The 20,772-nt window shown below is 47.1% G+C and overlaps 1 protein-coding gene and 1 long non-coding RNA gene across 5 annotated transcripts in view; both read right to left on the bottom strand.

Moving 5' to 3' along the window:
• Nucleotides 1–6,305, bottom strand: part of LOC117024819 (uncharacterized) — a 204,801-nt gene extending 198,496 nt beyond the window's left edge. For all 4 annotated transcript variants that reach the window (XR_004423520.1, XR_004423519.1, XR_004423518.1 and 1 more), the window contains exon 1: nucleotides 5,958–6,305. This is a non-coding gene — a long non-coding RNA (uncharacterized LOC117024819). The remainder of the gene's footprint in view (nucleotides 1–5,957) is intronic.
• An 11,571-nt stretch (nucleotides 6,306–17,876) lies between these two features.
• On the bottom strand, nucleotides 17,877–20,671 carry LOC117024820 (transcription factor Maf-like). Its single transcript, XM_033110411.1, has one exon. It carries the CDS (start codon nucleotides 20,418–20,420, stop codon nucleotides 19,977–19,979), a length of 444 nt encoding a protein of 147 aa, XP_032966302.1. The 5' UTR covers nucleotides 20,421–20,671; the 3' UTR covers nucleotides 17,877–19,976.
• Nucleotides 20,672–20,772: the final 101 nt, after the last annotated feature.

The following is a 20,772-nucleotide window of genomic DNA, read 5'->3' on the forward strand; positions in this document are numbered from 1 at the left end:
TAAAAAAGGAAGAAGTAATTTGTTGAAGTCCTGACTGCCAAAATATATTGAAATTTAGAGACACGTACACATAGACACTTGTGTTTATGCCCATCCCTATTTTCCTGGTCCAGTTACCGTGAAGAGATCAGAAAATTAACTGTAAGGTAAGGTGCCTATTGAATACCTCACTATACCCAAACTATCATTCTTTCCAGGGAAGTCCAGAAAATGCAGAAGAGAACCACAGGCTCTGCAAGACACACAGAGTTCTTCTATAAGTAACTCCCAGGCTGATATGGCTCCAGTGTTTTTCCCCACAGAAAAGGTATTCTAAGAGAAAAACCTTTCCTGGATGCACAATCACAAAAATCATACAAATCTATGGATAGTCTTGAATCACAGTCTACAGCAGTGGTCAGTCAGGTGGTACCCAAAAGATGACAGATAACGTGAACAAAAGAAAAGAGTGCTTGAATAGAAATCAAGAGAACTGAGTTTCTGTCCCAGCTCTGTGATTTAGTATATGGTTTTGGGCAATTTACTTAATCTCTTTGGGACTTTGTCTGATGTTTGTTTGTTTTTTTGTGGTTTTTTTTGTTTTAATTTTATTTTTTAATTTATTGGGGTGACAATTGTTAGTAAAATTACATAGATTTCAGGTGTGCAATTCTGTATCACATCATCCATAAATCACACTGTGTGTTCACCACCCAGAGTCAGCTCCCCTTCCATCACCATACATTTGATCCCCCTCACCCTCATCCCCCACCCCCCAACCCCTTTACCCTCTGGTAACCACCAAATTACGTTCCCCAGATTAATTTTCAAACCCGTGGCCATCCTGTGGTCACCGACTGCCCTCCAATCCCTTCACCCTCCCCCCCACCCCCCACCCCTCCCACCCATCTAGCAACCCTCAGTTTGTTTTTTGTTTGTTTGTTTGTTTTCCATATGGAAAAGAAGAGGTAATCAAAAAACTTTAATTATGGCTAGAAAGCCATCAGAAAACACATAGATCTACCCCCAACTGCACAGGTGAGGAAAGTAAAGCAGAGAAACATGCCCAGTCATTTAAAAGGACAAGTCACTTATGTCAAATTTTTAGACCACATAAAAATAGTATGTACAAGGCAAAAAGGATTATAATCATCAATTTAGAATAATGATTATCTCTTCAGGAAGAGTTGCAATTGTACTGATAACTTTTTATTTCCCAAATTGAGTTTGGAGTACATGGGGTATATAGATGGATGGATAGATAGACAGACAGACAGACAGACAGATAGATAATATAGAATATATATATATATGTACATATATATGTACATATATATATATATATATTTATACACACCATTTTTTTGTCTTAAATACTTTCTAATCATTTTTTAAGTAACCACCAAAACATTTATCATTTTCCTGGAATTTTAAAGGTCAATGGAAATAGTGTGTGATTTCAAACATTCTCCTGCTGAGCTTGAAAGGTAAGTATCACTATGTTCCCTTAATATAAGAAAAAAAAATTGAAATAGGTTGTAAAGATATCTCTTTCCAATCTTCCCGTTTAGTAAAATGTAAAAAATACACAAGTGGCTCAAAACACAAAATGAACTGTGTGATTAGTAGCTTGATTAACCCATGTAAGAATATTTAGAGAGATACCTAATAATTTGTACACTAAACATATTCCTAAGAGAAATATATTCAAGAGTCACATCTGAGAGCCTAGAATTGAGCCATTAGGGTTGTTTGTTTGTTTTTACTGAGATGAAAAGGAACTGCACTGATTTACCTAAAGCAAGCAAAGTTCTTTCTAAACTTCTACATGGAAACCACCTGTAAAAACTAACTGCCTCTGAAATCTCTGAAATTTTCCAACAGGAAAGTATAGGTCATTCAGCAAAATATATTTACTGTATAATACCATAATAGCTATTTAATTGTTATCATTATGATGCAGATATATAATGGAAACAGATGTTCCTTCTTCCTTTCAGCAAAGTACAGGAAAAGCATAAACTTGCTGATATTGCATGGACTACTACCATAGCACAATAGAGGGAAAAAAGACATTAGCACATGACAATATTAGTTTTTACTACACAACTAATTGCATAAAAAGTATAACTTGAGATCATTAAATCAATATAATTTTCAGCACTACAGAAGGGAAACAAATAGATTTGTATAACCAGCCTATTTCACATCTGCAGTTGGGAAAATACTTCTGAGAGACTAAGTATATGCAAAACGCTACCACCGCTTTCAGAACACAAGGAAAAGACTGTTGTTCTATTTTATTTGCTCATGTAACATGAATTAGAATGCTGCCTCTACAGAGAAATTTTTAACAGTACCAGTATAAACTGGAAGAATCTTTCTGAAAAACAATTTGGCAATCAATATCAAGAACCTTAAAAAACAGTCTATACCCTCAGTCCAAGTAATTTCTATTCTAATAATGTATCATAGGGAAATAACCAGAGGGATGATTAGGATTTATTTAAAACGCTATTCATCATAACTTTATTTACAATAACGGGAAATTAAAAACCTAACTCTCCAATAGTAGGATAATGATTAAGTAAATTATATATGTTAAAACATTATACAGTCAATATAAATAACTTTAATAGTAATTTTAATTACATAGAAAATTTTTCATTGTGTAATGCCAACTGAAAAAAAGTGGATACGAAGTGGAATCTACATATTTTTATAAATATTATACAGAGGGTGCCAAAAAAATGTATACACATTTTAAGAAAGGAAAAAATTGTATTAAAATTGTAATACTCAAAAGATGAACACAAGTCACATTTGACTTCTATAATTGCAAGAGGTGCTCAAAGTAGTTACCATCAGCGTCCAGACACTTATGATTACAACAAACTACTGCTTGAGCAATGTTGACCAAAGTGTTAACATCTCTTAAAATACGTATACATTTTTTTGGCACTCCTGGTATGTAAATATATAAACGCTTGGGGGGAAAAGGCTTAGAAAAAATACTCAAAATATCATTTTTAACTTTTGAAAATTCTCTATGAGCCGATACTACTTTTTAATCAAAAGATGTTATTTTTTCTTTAAACAAGTATACAATTCTACTTCTATGCTCTAATACTCTCTGTCCTTGTCCAAGATTGCTAAAAAATCTCTGGATTAAATAATTCTATAAATATTTTAGGTAAACTGATTTAAAGTTACACTGACATGTTATTCAATCCTAAAATCCGGCATAGAAAGAAAACTATTTGTCAACTACATGGACAACACATTTTTTTTTCCTGAGTTAAACAGGATCTTACAAATTAGAGAAAATTTTATTGGGAAAAACATTATAGATGCTTACTTTAGAGCCATTAATATGATGTGTTTTAAGTCATCACGTTGAGGTAATTTTTCAATTAAAAATATTTCTAAAGCAAATGAAGTAGCCTATTAATTGCTCTCCCAATGTGCCAATAAAAAAGTTTGATATAGCTTTCATAGGACTCCCAGTTTCATGATTGTATTTTTACAAGAAGGAGCTGATTTGTCTTAGGCTATTACTGTCTATTACTTCTAGAAGTCTTAAGGAAAGGTGGGAAGCAGCAAATTCTGGCAATCTGCCTAAAGAGAAATCAATGAAACAAATTAATCCTTCGCAGGCTGCAATGACACAGTAATCCATCATTCAGAGCTGCTTTTATATACCAAATCAGAGAGCAGAGGAAAGAGCCCTGGGGGACATCACAGACAACAACTTACACCAACACTGGGAAAATACTGAGGAATCAGTTTATTTAAAGAGGATAGATTTCAGTTGATTGCCTATTTCGTCAAATAAAGATTTTTTCTTTCACAGCATGGTGAACCCAAGGCCCAATGACTATATCTTCAGAATTCAGCACCATATATACCGGCTGACATCAATAGGGGATGAATGTTTTTAAATAATTAACATCATTAATCAGTATGAACAAATATCTGGCTAAAGTAATATTACTTTTTCCATTAAACTTCCAGGTGTTAAATACATTCTGTTTTCAGTAGAGACTAACTATAAATTTACCTACTAATCTGCAACTTAACTGACCGATTCCTGATAAACCATATTTGAGGTATTATTTCACAAGCAAAATGTAACCATTTAAGATGTGTATAACTTCCTAAGTACTGTGTTAAATTTAAAGGCTTAAGTTTTTAATTTCATCTCTTGGAATAAATTTCAACAAGCAAATCAGATTATATTAGGTTGGTACAAAAGTAATTGCAGTTTTTGCAATTATTTTTAACCTTTTAAACCACAGTTACTTTTGCACCAAACTAATAAATAACTTCTTTTAAAATGATAGTTTTTTGGCTTATAATATAGTTGACAGTGCCGAAAAATAAATTTAAATGTGGTTTCTTTTTTAAAGTAAATTTATAATCAATATACAGCAATACATTCACACTGAGTATATTTATTTATACATATACAAAAACATATGGATCTAAATTTACTCATGCTTATGTAGAATTTATGTACCTAAGGATGTCTTACTACAGTAATGTAATCTGAGGGAAAGTATATTCCCTAGATGAAAACTAATGACAAGAACTATAAAGTCACAGTGTATTACCACTGTTAAATGCACACATCATTTGCATGGTTAAATGTGAGGAGTTAGTGAAAGAAAAGGATTTTCAAGAAAGAAAATCGTCACAATGGTCCTTGAAATGTTAAAACCCCAAATATCTAATCACAGACCCAAAACAGAAAAAGAACGTTAAATGAATGCTAACCAGTCCATTTTTTTTATTAGTTTCAGGTGTACAAAACAATGTAATAGACATTTATCATTTATATCCCTCACACAGTGATAACCCCCCTCTTCCCTAACTAGTCCATTTTTGAGTGGCATCTTCTTCGATTCTGAGGTCCATGGCCACATGAGTGCAATTCCTGGCCATGCTGATGCATTTTTAATTCAATGCATGAATCTAGTGTTTGATTTAATAAGGTTAGGGGTATTACATTGTTGCTGCTACTGATGAACTGTCAGCAATTTAATCTAGTGAAATCTTACAGAGGAATATATATGTAAGGGGACAGTGAGAGAGACAAGATCTCTAACGCAATCCCTTCACTATCCATGATAGTGGCAAAAGCAAAGCCCCCCTTTTTCCCAGACTGCTTTGGGCACCAAAACATTTTCTTTTACTAAAGATGTTGACCACCCGTAACTCATTGAGGTGACAGTGAAGAGACTGCAGCAAAATCTTACAGGTACACCTTCAAAACGCTGTCCACGGCATCACTAGTATGCAGACAGACAAAAAAGAAGGGAGAAAATTTATTTTCTCAAGAACAATTCTGCCGAAATACAACCAAAGGAGAGAAGTTTTAAAGGCTATAGCAAAGTAAGGAGATATTAAAGGCTATAGCAAAGTAAGGGGAGGAAAATCCACCTGAATTTGCTGGAACAAACACTTGGGGACCATTAGAAAGCTTTTTGCGCTGCTGTGCTACCCTGCTTGTGGGCTTATTTCCCCAACCTGGACACCTGGGAAGCATGTTGTGCTCCAGCTTTTCCCTGACTTTGAAGAAATGGATAATCTAAGAAGCAGTGCTGCTGCTGGGGTCAGTAAAACTATGCTAATTGGTGAACCTAATTGTTTCAAGCAGTCCTGCCTCTAAACAGGGAGAGCACAGTTGATGGAGTCAGTCTGTTCCTAATAAAATGAAGAAGCACTGAATTAAATTCCCAAGGAAGGCACTATAAAAGTTTCCACAGTGTAACCAAATGACTTCACCTACGCTATTACCCCTAAGATGACATCTTTGAAAGAAAGCAGACCCCAGTCAGGCTCCATATTCATAAATTGGCTGAGCCTAGGCCAGTGAATCTGGATTGATTTAAAAAGGCTTTTTCATCCTTCCAATCAAATGAAGTCATTGTTAATTAGATGCTTTCTGTTAACAATGTCACTCTTCTCCACATTACCTGCTCACACTTGCAGCGCCTCTAACATCTGGAGTACCAGTTCTCCTGCAATCAGTCCTCACAGGTTTGGCTGGAGGGTGGTGGTATTTCCGTTTCTCAATCCCTGGCTGAAGGAAGACGCTTCAGTATACGAGATGCATACAACTTTCTAACTCGAGAGATTATAAACAATCTCTAGGAAAACTCTCGAGATATGGTCTCCGAAAATCTTTTTTTATGAACTACACTGCAGTTTCTCTGTGCTGTTCCCGCTTTGTAGCTGGATGTTTTCAAAAATGCCTAAGGCCACAGAGTCAACTCCCACTGACTGCCCAGCTTCTTAAAACCAAGCTCCTCCTTAACGGGTTTGAGGTTTCCCAGCCGTGTCCCAGGCCTTGCTCCCGACCCCTCTCGGCCCAACACCTGAAGAGGACTAGCTGCCCGAGGCAGGGCAGACTGGTAGGCAGGCAGCCCCGGAGAGGGCAAGGCTCCGGGCACTCCAGGCAGAGAGGGGAGAGGAGCGTACTGGGGGAGACGCGCAAAAGCCTCTCCTTCGACGGCGGGTCTCTGAACCTTACAATGTGGGGCGGAGGCCGGCCCACGCTCCCTCCCGGCCCAGTCCAAAGAAATCGGCAGCGCCGACCTAGGGCGAGGGCCCCGGGTTCGGGGAGCGTGCGCCACCCCCCGGTCGGGCCTGGCTTCCCTCTTGAATCTCCCCCGGCGCTGGCCCGGACTTTGTCACCCCGGTGGCTCGCGGGGTGGGGGCCTTCAGCGCCTGCGAGAGTACGGCTCCTGTTGTCCGACCAGGTCCTGGCGCTACGATCCCGCGGCCCCAGCCCCTCACTGCGCGGAGTTGCCACACTTGGGTCGAGCGCCCGCAGCCAACCCGCGAACGAGGCTTCGTGCCCGGATGTGGGCCTCGCTTCCGGGAGCTGCTCCCGCCGGGGCCGCGCTCAGGGCCGGTATCCCCAGGCCTCGAGGCAAGGAACCCCGGGGGCCCTACCAGGAAGCCTGACGCGCAGAGGGCAGAACTCTTTCGCAAGAAAGCGCCCTTGTGGGGTGAGGAATGTGAGGAGACACACGGGAGTAAGGGCCCTTGACAGTGGAGGGGACGGTGCCTCCTGGCTGCCCTCGCAGCCCGCAGCGCGGAGGACCTCACTGATCCTAGGACTTGGGCGGACAAGTAGCTGCCATGGGCATCTCAGGACCCCGGCGGCCCGAAGGCGGCAGGCCTTCAGGAAAGCCTCGGGGACCTGCCTCCAGGTCACGGACTTCATCCCCGGCTGGGAGCAAGTGAGCGGGAGTCGCTCCTGGACCCGGGACCCTGTCCCTGACTCTGAGGACGAGATCACGGCCTTTGAGTCCTCCCTAGCTGTGGCTGCGGAGGGGTCAGAGGGCTTCACGGTTAAGCGACAGTGAGTCCCAATGCCTAGACCTCACAGAGGGCAGAACCACACTGGATGAGGTTAGACGGCGAGGGTGGAAGGACAGCACCACACCGAGACAGGCCGACTCTGCCAATGGGGACTCTGACTTGCATTTCTTCAAGTCCTCGACCCCAAAGCTTCGCCCTGTGACAACGTACGCCTTCTCCGCAAGAAGATTTGGGGAAATTAAGTTTCTTGGGATTCTCACCTCTGGCTCAGGGAGGAAGGCAGAGAAAAGCAGCAGCCGAAACACCTGCGATCTCTCAATACAATAAAATATGGTCGGTGGTTGGAGTCATTTCTCCTTCCGTTTCCAGAGGGAGCTCAAGCCTGAAGTATCAAGGTTATCCCTCTCCAAGGTGCAAAACAGTATAGTCGCAAAACTGGTCAGGGACACCACCGCACATGCCTGGAGGAAGCTCCCCTTTGCAAACAGAAAGGGCTATCTATCTGATTTTTTGTTTTCCATTTTAGTGCTTGTGTGACCAAGTTTGGGGCTTGTGCACTCCTTTGACCCTCTGGAGACTAAACTAGAACTGGGCAAAGGGAAATCAGGCGAGAGAACAGGAAGGTGCTGAGAAGTGGAGCGAAGTCTGAGTGGGTGGTGCGCAGGGCTGCTCTGATCCCAGGCGGGACCCCGCTCCAGTGCGAGTAAACCCCAGGACGCACTGCCCCAGGGCTCTGGGGTGACCCAGCAAAAATATGAACACGTGTCCAGGGTTGCTGGGCTCTGGCTCTGCGTTTCGGGGCCACACACACACACACACACACACACACACACCGGTGCGTGTCTCTCCCCTAGCTCTGGGGTTTCCTCTGAGGTTGTCTAGTCTGCAGAACCCTGCGAGTTGCCGCCGAGCACGGCCACTTGACCGCTCAGGCTGAATGAGGGTAGCGCTAGCCCGGGAGGGAGAGCAGACAGACGCCTGCCTGTCGTGTGGGGACCCAGCCCAGCGCAAGCGAGGGCTGATAGAGTGACAGTGCTCCGAGAAGGGCGGCGTTCTGCCTGGCTCGGGGCTCCTCCCCGCCATTCAGTCGGGTCACCTGTCGTCCCGAGCTCGCCCGGGTCCTCGTACCGCCCTGCTCTCCGCGACCAGGCGATAACCCCCTGCCAGACCGAGCTGCGTACCCTGGTGGCTCCCACATGACCCAGCCCTGAGAGCCAGGGCTCACCCCTCACTGAAGCCTCTAAACAACACAGCAAAGCGCAGCTTTTCCTGCCTCCAGACCCTCTTTATCCAGCCACCGAGCAATGACTGGCCAGTGTTTAGGGTGGTTGGTGTTCTTTTAAAATGTATATCAAAGGATCATTGGCGTCTCCCGGTCAAGTCATTACGCCTTTATCCCCATCAATTAACCACACCTCAGAGGGCTGCTATTAAGAGCTAAATTGAGCTGCAAAAGTAGATATCCCGTTTCAAGCAGATGTTGTCATCTCCCGCTGAGATAAGCGGCCGGCGGGACCGACAGGCAGCTTCCGAAACTGCCGGAGCCGCGCAGGACGAGGCTAAGGACTCGGGGCCGCGGAGCTGAAAGGTCCCCGCCAGACGCTGCGCTGGTGCTCCAGGAACCAGAAGTGGGGAGAGCCCTAACTCGCTCCGACCTCAAGAGCTGTGCATGTCAAGGGGAAGTGTCTCCAGAGTTGTGGCTGGGAAAACGCCAAGAGCGAGCCGTGCGTTTTTGCGCAGGAAAGTAGAGTGGAGTGTTCGCAAAGTCCCAGCTCCCCGCTAGTGACACAGAAAGCGACTGAGGACGTAGGGGGGAGGCACAGTAGTGAGTTTGTCTGGCAACCCTCCACTTACAGACCCCACTTCCTCTTCCCTCCACCCCAGCCTCCTTCTTCCCTGGTACCTGGCCCCCAGAACCTGAGAACCCCTTGTGGAGGAAGGCGCGGTGCTATGGGAAGGCTGGATATAGAGCTAGGGAATCCGGGACAGAAACGTGGGGTTTAAGACAAAGGGGATTCACTAGGGACTGCCGCGGCCTTCCGCCCAGATGTGTCTTTCCACTCCCCCACCCCCAATCACTGCCGAGGACTTGAGGTATGGCCGTTGCACACATCTGGAAGATCCCCAAGGACTAAGGGAAGAAGGGAGCAAGGGGACGCGGCCCTCACTGCAGTTACAGTGCTTTTCTCCTGATAGTGGCCACAAATTTAGCCAAGGCTAAAGGAGATTAATTTCCCAGCATAATCCAATTAAAAGATTTCTGAAGTAATCTTTTGCGAAAATGAAAAAAAGTGTGCGGCTAAAGAGGGGACTCGTTTTGATGACAGTGATTTATCGCCTGGGCACAGCATGCGCTGGTCGCTCGCTCTCCTGCACAAGCGATTTGACCAGAGCATCCCGACGGTGCCTCCAGTCCAAACCTTCGCCTGTCTGAAAGACAGCCATCCATCACACCAACCTGGGCAGGAGAGAATGTGCAGGGGACTGGGGTTGCTTACAAGCACCATAGACTTTTTTAAGTGCTATTAGATTTATGGTCTTTTTTCTACGCCCATCCAGAGTAATTAGCACATATGTTCTAAATAGATGATAGTTTTGTGAGCAATAAAGCAATTACCCATCGTTGGAGCTGACAGTTCCTCCAACTAAACTCCAACCAGCAGCTAATTGGAAAAGTCATTTCAGCTCCATTGTCTGCAATTAGTCCTGCTAAACTACTACACCCCAACTAGCTGGTTTGAGGTTAATTTATTCAGTGTTGTATTTGCACAGACGGGCCATTGCCACAAAGGGACTTGCCTTTTGCCCTTCAGAACTGTGTCCTGGGACTAGAGTAGCAGGTGGGAGTGAGAAGCCGATATCTTGGGGCCAGGATGGTTAGGGGGGGCGGTGAGGGAGAGCCCCTTGGCCCAGCCTCAGCTTCAAGGTCAGTGTCCAGCACGCTGAATGCCGCTAACAGAAAAAGCCATTGTTTCTTCTGCTGGGCAGTAACTAAAGGAAACTGTTCCATTCCCTGTACCAAAACCTTAGTTAAAAAAAAAAAAAAAGTCAGCATAGAAAGGGTGACTGGGTTCTGAGCACACCTTTCCTCCCACAGGCTTGGTCCTGCCTCTGGGGCACCAAACTGTCCCTAAGGGATAAACATAGATTCAAACCAGCTAAAACCACAAACTTCTGAGCCTTCAGCTGGGAGAGGTAGCCTCCAATTTTTAGAATGGTTCAGGGACAAAAAAGACTAGAAAGGTCAGGAAGCTTTGCTTCTGTCTTCAGTCTCTCTGAGCACAAGGTCACTCCCCCCACCCCCAAAACTGGGGGTTCTCCATGACTTTTTTCTTTGCTTCTTTTTCTTTTTTCCTTGCTTCTTTTTTTATCTTTTTTTTTTCTTCTTCTTCTTTCCTTTCTAAAGTTAAGCCCAACAGGTCCAAGATTTGTGCACAGTGAGTGGAAAAAATGTGTTAAACGTTAGTTTGACGCCCCATCGGAGCTTCCAAATATCCATCGGCTAGGATTCTTCTACTTAATTTAATCTTTATTGGACAGGATGGCTCCTACGTTCCTATTTACCAGGAAACCCCGGGAAACGGATCCATTGGGGTTCAGAATGGAGGGCGGGAAGGAGAGGAGTTAAAGAGGATTTAATCCTCTCCCACCCAACCTCGAACTTTACAACTGTGATCTCTGGCAGGCTGGGGGTAGAAGGGGAAGGGGCTCAAGGTCCCAGCCCTGACAGCCCAGAGTCTCTGCGATCTGGAGCAGAGGGCGGGAAGGCTGGCAGGCTGAGATGGGAACTTTGTAGCCCTGGTAACCGAGTATTCCTTTAAAGGAATTTACAGCTAAGTGTCCCAGGCGCTGGGAGCAATGAGAATTTTACTTAGAAGAACATGGTGCTGGGGGTTAGTGGGGGGCACTTCTTAGGAAGTAAAGCCCAGTGCTTTCAGTCCTAGAAATCAAATGTGATTTTCTGGATAGCTATTCATACTTAACAACCTGAGGACTGTTTCTCCTTTTTGAAGTAAATGTAACAATGCCTAAGGAATGCAATTTGGATGGTATTTTAGTCAGCATATGAGACTTAGTAAAATAATTCTAATTTCAAAGTAATTTGCAATCAATTGCTCAGTTTCAAAGATTTGGAGATATGAATCTATAGCAAGAAAATCTTTTTAAATTGCCTAATGTCAGACTCTTGTTTTCCACTTATTGTATTTTAACCAATTTAATTACAAGAAAGATTAAAAAGAAAAAATATTGGGGAGAAATTGAAAGTAATAGTCTCATCTCACCCTATCACCTCCCACCTGTCACATAATCTCTACCCTCTGAAGAGAAATCCTCCTGTCAGTGTGGCTTCCAGTTAAAACAAGATGTCTTCACTAGAGGCTGTCCATCGTGTTCTCAATTGTTTGCTTTTTCAGGACTTAAATATGACATCCCAGAGAGTGAGGGCAAGAAAAAGCTGAAAGAACAGTCAGCTGAAAGTATCACCTAGACTTGGTGGAGAATCCTGATGTGGGTGCATGTGCATACTTACGTGTAACGGCAAATAACCAACAGTGAACCTCCCAATGTATGGGAAACATTTCCGCATACATCCATGCACCCCGAAAAAGCTCTAAGCACATGTGTGGAGAGATGTCCTGCACAAACTCAGCTAGCTGTCTACACACATGTATTCACTTCTGGAGTAAAGGCATTTTTGTTGCTCCCATAGTTTCTTTCCATTAAGAGCGATTAAAAGATGTCTATTCAAAGTTGCTGATCCAGAGAGAAAATAAGAGTAGATAAAAGGAGATTTCAAGTGACCTCCTCATCCCTTTCATACTAACCTGAGCCCTAGAATAGCCAAGGATCAACTAACACAAAAGCCCTTTCCTTTTTCTTTTCAGCTTCAGAAGATTTCATGTAAAATGGTTAACAATAAACCAGAACTATCCTCGAGTTTTGTTAGATTATGCATTTGGAATACCTTATTAATTCCTCCCATATATGGACTAGGTTTATTACCCACTTCTGAAATGACTAAATAAAATACACATGACATAACAGAGGGCATAATTATTTACTGCTCCACGTGGTTTGTATCAGTGGTGTACTATGCTCATTCTTTTTCATCTAAACTTTACTTAAACCCCTTCTCTCCTCACTGATGGAGACTGATGGAGGACACTGTAATAAACATATCTTTCCATTGACAGTTTAAAAGGAAATGTTAGGTTTATTATTGAGATCAACCTTCTGATAGGTAAATATAATTGCTGCATGACCACAGTTACCAACAGATCTGCTGGCTTTGTGAGCCAATACTTTCTCCACTAGTGAAGAAAATGACATTAAAGACTTAAACACATTCAAGCACTCCTTAATCAGTGAATGTCCAACTCAGATCTACTCCTGATGGGCTGGCTAATCCTATAGTAAAAGCAATAGGTGTTCTGACCGGTAATTATTAAGGGAAATGATTATATAGTGTAGTTGATTGTATTGTCAGGGTACTTTAACAAGCTTCAAACTCATTTCAAAACCTCAAAAAAAAAAAAAAAAAGAAAAAGAAAAACCCTCAACTTTTCCTCCAAACCCAACCCATTTTCCCTGGGAAGAAGAATAGTCATTCTTTACTCAAGTTGGGCATTTAAAATAAATGCATTTTATAACATAAAAGTCTCCAGTTACTTCTTTCTTTTTGCATGAATGCATTTAGCTAGCTAAGGCTTGATTTTCACAAAAAGTACGTATTTGGCCCTGGCTTCACTGATGTGCTAGGAATGATCGTCCCTTTCCTTCCTATAAAAGGCTTGATTTGCATCCAAAGGTTAGCACTTGCTCTCCTAACATCTCTTGGCTATTCGTGGGCCCTCTAACTGGGGGCCCAAGCAGAAAGGGGAAGTGCTTCCTTTATCTCTTTTCATGTGCTTTAAACGGCCGGTTTGTGATAGAAAACTAACCGCTTTCTAAGGTAAGACACTTATCGCTGAGCATTTCGACCCAAAGGTGACAAGGAAGAAATGCCCAGGCTACCAGAGTGACAGTGAGTACTTGAGCCTGATGGATCCATGGTTCAACTACATGGCTAAAAGCAGACAGTCCAGCAGAAGCTGACTCCCAACTTAATTGTCCCAACCTCGTTTTCATGTTGTCAGAGACAGAACTTTTTACATCTGGGAAGGCACAATAGACTGAATTCAATAATTCAAGAGGGGAGTTTTTTACATAGGTCAGGCTTTTGTTTGTTTGTTTGGGGTTTTGTTTTTTAATAAGCACAAAACATTAGGCAAGCATTCCTGTGGATCTCTCCACCCTTTTCTTCAAAATATCTATGCAAGACCATTTTAAATACATCTTCAGTTGCGTTCTTCACAGCCTTAATCTCATGCCAAGGGAGACCAATTGATTCGGCACCTTTAAAATAAGCTCTTTGGGAAAGGTCTGCAGTAAGATCAGAAGAACTGACCTTTCTCCCAATGATTGCAGGCATGTTCATCTCTCCAGATGGGCTTGATAAAGCAGGGTTATTTCTGTTCTGTGGTCCCTCTAAACATAATAATACCATTTTTAATGATTTATGGGGGTAGGGAAGAGGTATGGAAGAGAATTTTCTACATATATCTGGTCACTTGTAGGGTCTCAGAGCTCTTGGACTAGATTTAGAAAATGTTGTTACAAGGCCACCTTTGTTCAGTGAAATTTACTAAAAAGCCAAAATGAATGATCCAGTGAGTTTTGGGAAAGCAAAATACCAATCTCAAAGAGGTCGTAGGATTAGTGAAGAATGATTCAGTCTTCCTCACAAAAAAAGATATTGGGGAGTTGGGGGTATGTTAAGCGGCTGAAAAGTCTGCTTAGACCTGGACTCTGGGGCCTGGAATGCAAGTCAATGCTGTGTGTGCAGTCACAGATCTCTGCTTCTCTCTTTCTCCCACCAGGTCACAACTATTTATTGGCTGTCTGAGCTAGGAGAGATCAAGTGTTCTGTGAAAGGTCTTTTAAAATGTGATTAAGGCTGAGGCATGATGCTAACTACCCGAAAAGGGCATTGTAAGCTTACAGCCTGATTCCTCTCCCCCAAGATAGGGGTACCTTCTCATGTCTCTTGGGGGAACCACACTGGAGACTTTGTGTGCACTAAACTGGCCTATGGGGAACAGGAGGGCAGAGGAAGACGTGAGAAGGGAGGCCCGGGAGTCCATGCCCTGGCGAGTCTGTCCTGGTCCCTAGACCCGCCTCACCAGGAGAGAGAGATACCTTGGAGAGGACCAAGTACCAGTATAGATGGTCGGTCGCAGGGCTGGCGGTCTCAAATAGGGTGCTGAGGCAAGGGCCACAGCAGGTCTGGGTCCAACAGTCACGTCCACACTCTGAGACTCAGTTAAAAGTCCGGAACAAAGGGCTTGGGTGAGAAGGGAGGGAGAGAGATCTGGAGAAGAGAGGATGAGTGAAAGGTGGGAGGAAATTGAAACTGCGTTTTCTGCTTCTGCAGCTGAACGTGCCTGGACATAAGTGTAGAATTGTACAATTTGGGGACCTACGTGCCTCCGCAAAATACTTCTATTAGGTGCCCTACCGAACAAGAACAGCATCTTTATCTCCTGGGTGAGCGTTGGGAGCATCAGGCCCCAGTACCAGTATGCCAAGTTGAACCAGTATCAAACCACAGCCTTGTAAAGAGAAAGCTAGAGCTCCCCGGGAGTCCCCAGGACCCCTCAGTCCCTCCACGGAAGCCATTTTGCTGGAGGGGCTGTGAACACCAGTGGAGGCCCTCTGCGGTGCAAACGCGGTCGTATAACAGAGGGTCCTGAAGAGAAACTGAGCTCTGAGTGCCACTTGGGCTGTATAAGTCCCAAAAAGGGACAGCGCCTCTCCTCGAAAAGCTGAGCTTTCTTTCTTTCCCTCTCGCGACAGAGAGGTGGCTCATATGCCCTGCAGGAGCGCGATCTGTTCCCCTGCTCAGAAAAGCCTAGGGTTTCCACAGTTCCGGGCACCACTATCGACAGCCCTCCTCCCCACCTCCCTCCGAGACTAGGGCCGGGAGCTGCACCCCTCCCTCCCTTCCTTCCGGAGGGGCGGGCAGCTTCGTCCGAAGCCTCTGAGGGCCCGATTCTCCCCATCCCCAGGGTCACGCCGGATCCCAGGGGCCTCTTTCAAGTTTGGAAGCTCAGTGTGGGGGCTGGTAGGAAGAACCCTCAGTGAGGGCGAGTGGGCGCCGCCGCTCCCCGGGAATTTCAGCTAGTCCTTGCGCCACGCCTTGCCCCCAGCTTGTGAGGCCCAACCCCACGCCAACCTTGCTTGGCTGGCTGATTCCCGCGCCCACCCAGCCCTGGGGCGCGGCCCCCAGCGTCTGCTCCCTCCGCCCCCGCGCCCGCCCTGCGCGCCCTCTGACGCAAACGCGCGCCCCTGCCCAGCGCGGAAGAAAGCGCTGTCGTTGGTTTTAATTCAAGCTCTTCCTTTCACACACATACACACACCCTCGGTCCCCACCCCTGGGAGGTGACCCCCCCTCCCCGCCCCCACCCCTCTTGCTACAGCGCGAGGAGTCTGGATGGTCTCTGGGGCTGCGGATCTGGTGCTCTCTCGCTGCGGCCGCCACGGATTTTCCGCTGGGGAGAGCGGCTTGGTGTCCCTTTTAATCTGCTGACACTATCGCCCACATCAAACAGGCAGCCATCGATCGCGTTACGTTAGAGGATTCTGTTCCTAACGGCGCCCGCAGGTGGGCGGCTAGAGCCGAGCTCACCAGACTGTGGCCACAGCCAGGCAAGGCGCGGGCAAGAGGGCCATCCCGGCCCGACTCGCCTCCGGCTCCGCACCAGTCCAGGCGGCGGCGCCGGTGCTAAATCTGCGGTTCCGCGGTCCGTTGTCCTCCAACCCCGCGCTGGAGGCCCCGTAGCCGTTTCCCGCGGGTGGGGGTTAAGGAAACCTGTTTTGAATTTGGACTAACGCTCGCCTTGCACGATCCTCAGCTCCAGGGCGGCGCGGCGGCCGCGATCCCTGCCTACGTGCGGCGCGACGGAGGCCGGAGGAGGGCAGCTCGGGAGCAGACCCCGCGAAAAGTTCTCCCTGTCCCTCCCTGGCTGCCTGGACTCCGGCCCCGGCCTACAGAGGCCAGGCGAGCCTAGGCTGCCGCCCGGCCTGAAAGCGTTGCCAACCCCGAATTCAAAAGAAACGATAATCATTGCGTTACTTGCCTGGTGGGGCAGGACTTGGCAGAGTCTCGCTTCCGGTGCCGACGACTCGCGGTTCAAGGTCCGAGGGAGGGTGGGCCCCAGGACCCGACATCTAGCGGACCTTCGGTTCCCTGGCACGGGCTCTCGCCTCCTCTTCCACTCGTTCCGCCTTTCTCCTTGTTCTCTTTCCTTCTCCCTGTCTCCCTCTCTGCCTGATTCCTCTGCGCTTGACTGCCTGTCTCTGTACTGTATGGGGAGTAAAATTTAGAATGTATATATAGAAAGCTTGTTCTCTCTCTTTCTCTTTCTTTTTCTTTCTTTCTTTTTTTTTTTTTTTTTTTTTGTCGTGTTCCTTTCACCTTTTAACTGACCAGGAGACGTGAGCGCGTTTATTTGGGGAGAGGGGCGAGGGCAAGGAGCCCCTGCTGGTCCCAGTCGCCTCGTCTCCATCAGCTGCGTACAATGGGCCGCCGCTTGCATAGTGCATTGACTGTCTCTCCATTATTCGAGTTGGAGGGTCTGAGGGACAGACACGGAAAAGCCTTTATTCTGCTCTTTAAAATCGTCGCTCCTCACTAAGTGGTCGTCAACTCCCGACTTGTAGTCTGGAGAGACTGGGAAGCGCAAAACTCACCCCAAACACGCAGCGTTTCCCAAACCCCTCCCTGGTGAAATTTAAAGTGAGAACAAGTATTAAAAAACAAACCCTACCTCTGTTAATACAATGTGGCCATTTACTCCCACCTTTACCTGAGGGCTTGTTGAGGCTTGGGATGCTGGAGCTGAGACAAACTTTTACGCTCTCCCGAGTAGAGGGGCGGGCAGGCGAGTGCGGCTCCCACCCCGGGCGGCGGTGGCGGTGGCAGCCGGGGCTTTGTCACTCCGCGCCCGCCTGAGCCTGCCTAGGGGAGCGATCTCAAAACGAGGGGGGTGCGAGTGTGCGATTGGAGAATATGTAACTAATAGAAGTATCATTTCCCCCCAGTACGATCTTTCAAGAAAAAAAAATCCATTGAAAGAATTTTCAAAGTGCTGTCTTCATTTGGAGAAAAGACACTGGCTTCCTACAGAGAGGGGAGGGACCGGGCTGTGCGCCTCCCGGGCGCGGCTCCCGTCCGCTAGGTGGCAGCCGGAGCCAGCGATTCCTGCAGGCCCCGCGTCCGGACCTTCTCCTCCCGCCCGCCCCTCCTCCCTCGACCAATCATTTTCGGGAATCTCTCCTCTTCTCTTCTCTCTCTCTCTCTCTCTCTTCTCTCTCTCTCTCTCTCTCTCTCTCTCTCTCTCTCTCTCCCCCTTTCTCCCTCCCTCCCTCTCCCTTCCCTCTCTCCTTCTTTCCCCCTGCCTCTCCCCCTCTCTCTCTCCTTCCCTCTTTCTCTCATTCCCGCCCTCAGGTCTCTCTCCCCCTCTTCCTTAACCCTCTCCCCCACCTTTCCCTATCTCCCATCTACTTCCCTTCTTGTTCACTAGTCCCTTTTCCCTTTTCCTGGGACTCTGACTTGGCTGCACTAATCTCCCCCCAGCCAATAATATGAGGACTTACTACTGTTTTCTTAATAATTATTAAAGTGTTGTTTTGAGTTTGGAAACAGCCTGGGGATACTAAAGGGGAAAAGAAAGAAAAAAGAAAGAATCAGATTGGAAAGTTTATTTTTAAAATTATCTCTGGGATCAATAGAAACCGTTGAATTTGGATTGATCTCGTGGCCATAGCTGCAAATTCCAGGACTGTGTTGTGTTGTAATTAAACCTTTAAAACCAAGATATATTTAGAACCAAAATATAGGGAATCCCTACCTCCTTTTTTTAAAGGATATAAAATGAGCACAATCCGCACTTGGATTATGCTTATATGTGAAAGAAGAAAACAATCCAAACCCAGTGTACTTCACGAATCATTAAAATGGTGAGAGTTAAATTCCCATGAAAAAAATTCCTAATATTTTCAATGACACTCTCTTCACGCTCATAAAACCTAATTTTAAAAACTTTTCAGAAAACAAAAATGATTTCCTTCTAATTCTCTTTTTGCACATTGCAAGGCATTCTCCCCCTCGCTATCCCTTCCCCCTCTGGTATGTATTCTTGTGTGTGTGTGTGTGTGTGTGTGTGTGTGTGTGACCATAGACGACCCATACTAATCAGGTCTCAGAGTAAATAGCAGCGCAGGGCGATCTCAATGTAAATTGCGCTTGTCAGAAGCATACCCCCCTCCCTCACTTTCTCTCCTCCTCCCCTGCCATCCCCGTCAGTAGGTAGCTAAGAGGGAGGGGGAAAAAAAAAGAAAGAAAGAAAAAGAGGAGGGGGAGGGGCTCTCCAACCAATGGCGTGCGGGAGGCTTGGCTAACCTTAGCCTCCCATTTTCTCCCCCCCACCCCCGCCCCATTCAGGGCTCTGACCAGTCAGTCGCCTTTGATTATCAGTTGCCAGCAGCCCTTCTCCTGGCTCCTTGACACGAGCTCCATATAAGGCAGCGATCTCCATAGAAACGTGTCAGTTTCAATAGTAGTGTCAAAGTTCACTATATACAGACATTCGCGCAGATCCCCCTTTCGGAAACATTGCTCTGCGAGTCCTCCCGTTTAAACGCATTCAATTTTGGGGTCTCTCTCTTCTCTCCTCTCTCTTTTCTCTCTCTCTCCTCCTCCTCCTTCACCTCCTCCTCCTCCTTCTCCTCCTCCTCCTTCTCTTCCTCCTCCTCCCTCCTCTGCCTCTCTCTCTCTCTCTCTCTCTCTCTCTCTCTCCCTCTCTCTCTCAATCTCTCAATCTCTCTTCTCTCCCTCGCTCTCTTCTCTCCCCTTTCTCTTTTCTTACATATTCTATTAGTTGTTTCCCCCAATTCTTCTTCTGTCTCTCCTTTTCTCCCTCCTCCTGTCTCTTTTACTCCATTCCTGCAGAAGAGAGAGGGCTAAACTTGAAAAAAAAAAAAAAAAAAGGAGGAGGCACCCCTTTCGTATTCTTCTTATCGTTATTTTATACATATATGATTTTTTTTGGAGGGAGGGTGTTGGTTCCCGGCTGAAGAGCACTTATTTAAAATACTAAAAAAAGAACATTTTTGGGCGATCTCCAGGGTTTTTTTAACTAGCTCTGTGTGTTATAGCAGAAGAAGCAGAAGAAGGAGCAAGAAAGAGGAAAAGAAGAGGATTATTTATTCGACCTACTTTGGATGTCTCTCTCGCCTTTTAAATTTTTTTGTTTTGCAATTTTTTTCCTTCTGATTTTTATTTTTTCTGTTTCGCTGTGAATTCATCGCCGGCGTGAATTATCTCGTATTTTTTCCCCATTCCATCACCTCCGGAAAGAAGAAGGCAGTGAGAGCCGGGCGCCACCCGCACAACAAAAAGAGCAAAGTGTGTGATCCTCCTCGCCGGCTGCCTCCCGCTCTCCAGCGCTGCCTTCCTGAATGGCTGGCTGCGTCCGGCCCTGGACCTGGCCCCCCGACACCAGCGCTCCCTGATCATCTCGGGCAGCCTCGCACCGCGCCCCGCTCGGCTCACCGCGCTCTTCTCAATCCTGAGCCCAGCGAGGGCTCCCGCCGGGACAGCGGCGGCGGCGCGGGCGGCCCTGACTCGGGCTCGCGCTCCGGCTGCGGCCCCGACTCCAGCTCGGACTCCGGCCAGGGTCCCGGCTCCTCCAGCGGCGTTCGCCGTTGCAGCTGAGGCAGCGTCTCCAGCGGCGCCTGCAGCCGCGACCTCCTCCGCCGCCGCCGCCGCCGCCGCCGCTGCCGCCCTCGCCCGCTTCCTCTATGTCGGCTCTGCCCGCGCTCAGCGCGTAGCCCGAGCGACCTGCGGGCGGGCGGGCGCCGGGCGCGGGTGAGAGAGTGTGTGTGCGAGTGTGTGTGTGCGCGGGGGTGCGGGCGAGGCGGAGGGCGAGTGTGTGCGCGCGCCGTGGCCCATGCCCGCCGCCCCCGGCGCTGCGCCCCGCGCCGCTCCCGGCTGCCGCCTGTGCCATTTCTGATTTTGCAACTTGGGGAAGAAGAAAAAAGCGAGAGAAGGGAGCTTGCTCTCTGGGGGGGTGGGGAGGGGGGGAAAGAGAGCGTGGCCCCCCCAGGATCGTAGCGCGGGGGGAGCGGGTGAGGGGAGCAGGGGTGTTGGGGGGGAGTCTGAGAGCCTGGGGGGGCTGCAAAAAGAGAGAAAGAAAACAGCAGGAACCACAACAAAACGCCAGCAGGGCGGGCGGGCGCGCAGCAGCAGCGGGGCGGCCGAGGCAGTAGCGGCGGCAGCGGCGGCGGCGGCGGCGGCGGAGGCAGCGGCCGGTGCCCGGCTCCGGCTCGGCTCCCGCGACCCCGGGGCGCCGGGCGGGC

This window comes from Rhinolophus ferrumequinum, chromosome 7 (assembly GCF_004115265.2).
Source record: "Rhinolophus ferrumequinum isolate MPI-CBG mRhiFer1 chromosome 7, mRhiFer1_v1.p, whole genome shotgun sequence".
NCBI lineage: Eukaryota > Metazoa > Chordata > Mammalia > Chiroptera > Rhinolophidae > Rhinolophus > Rhinolophus ferrumequinum.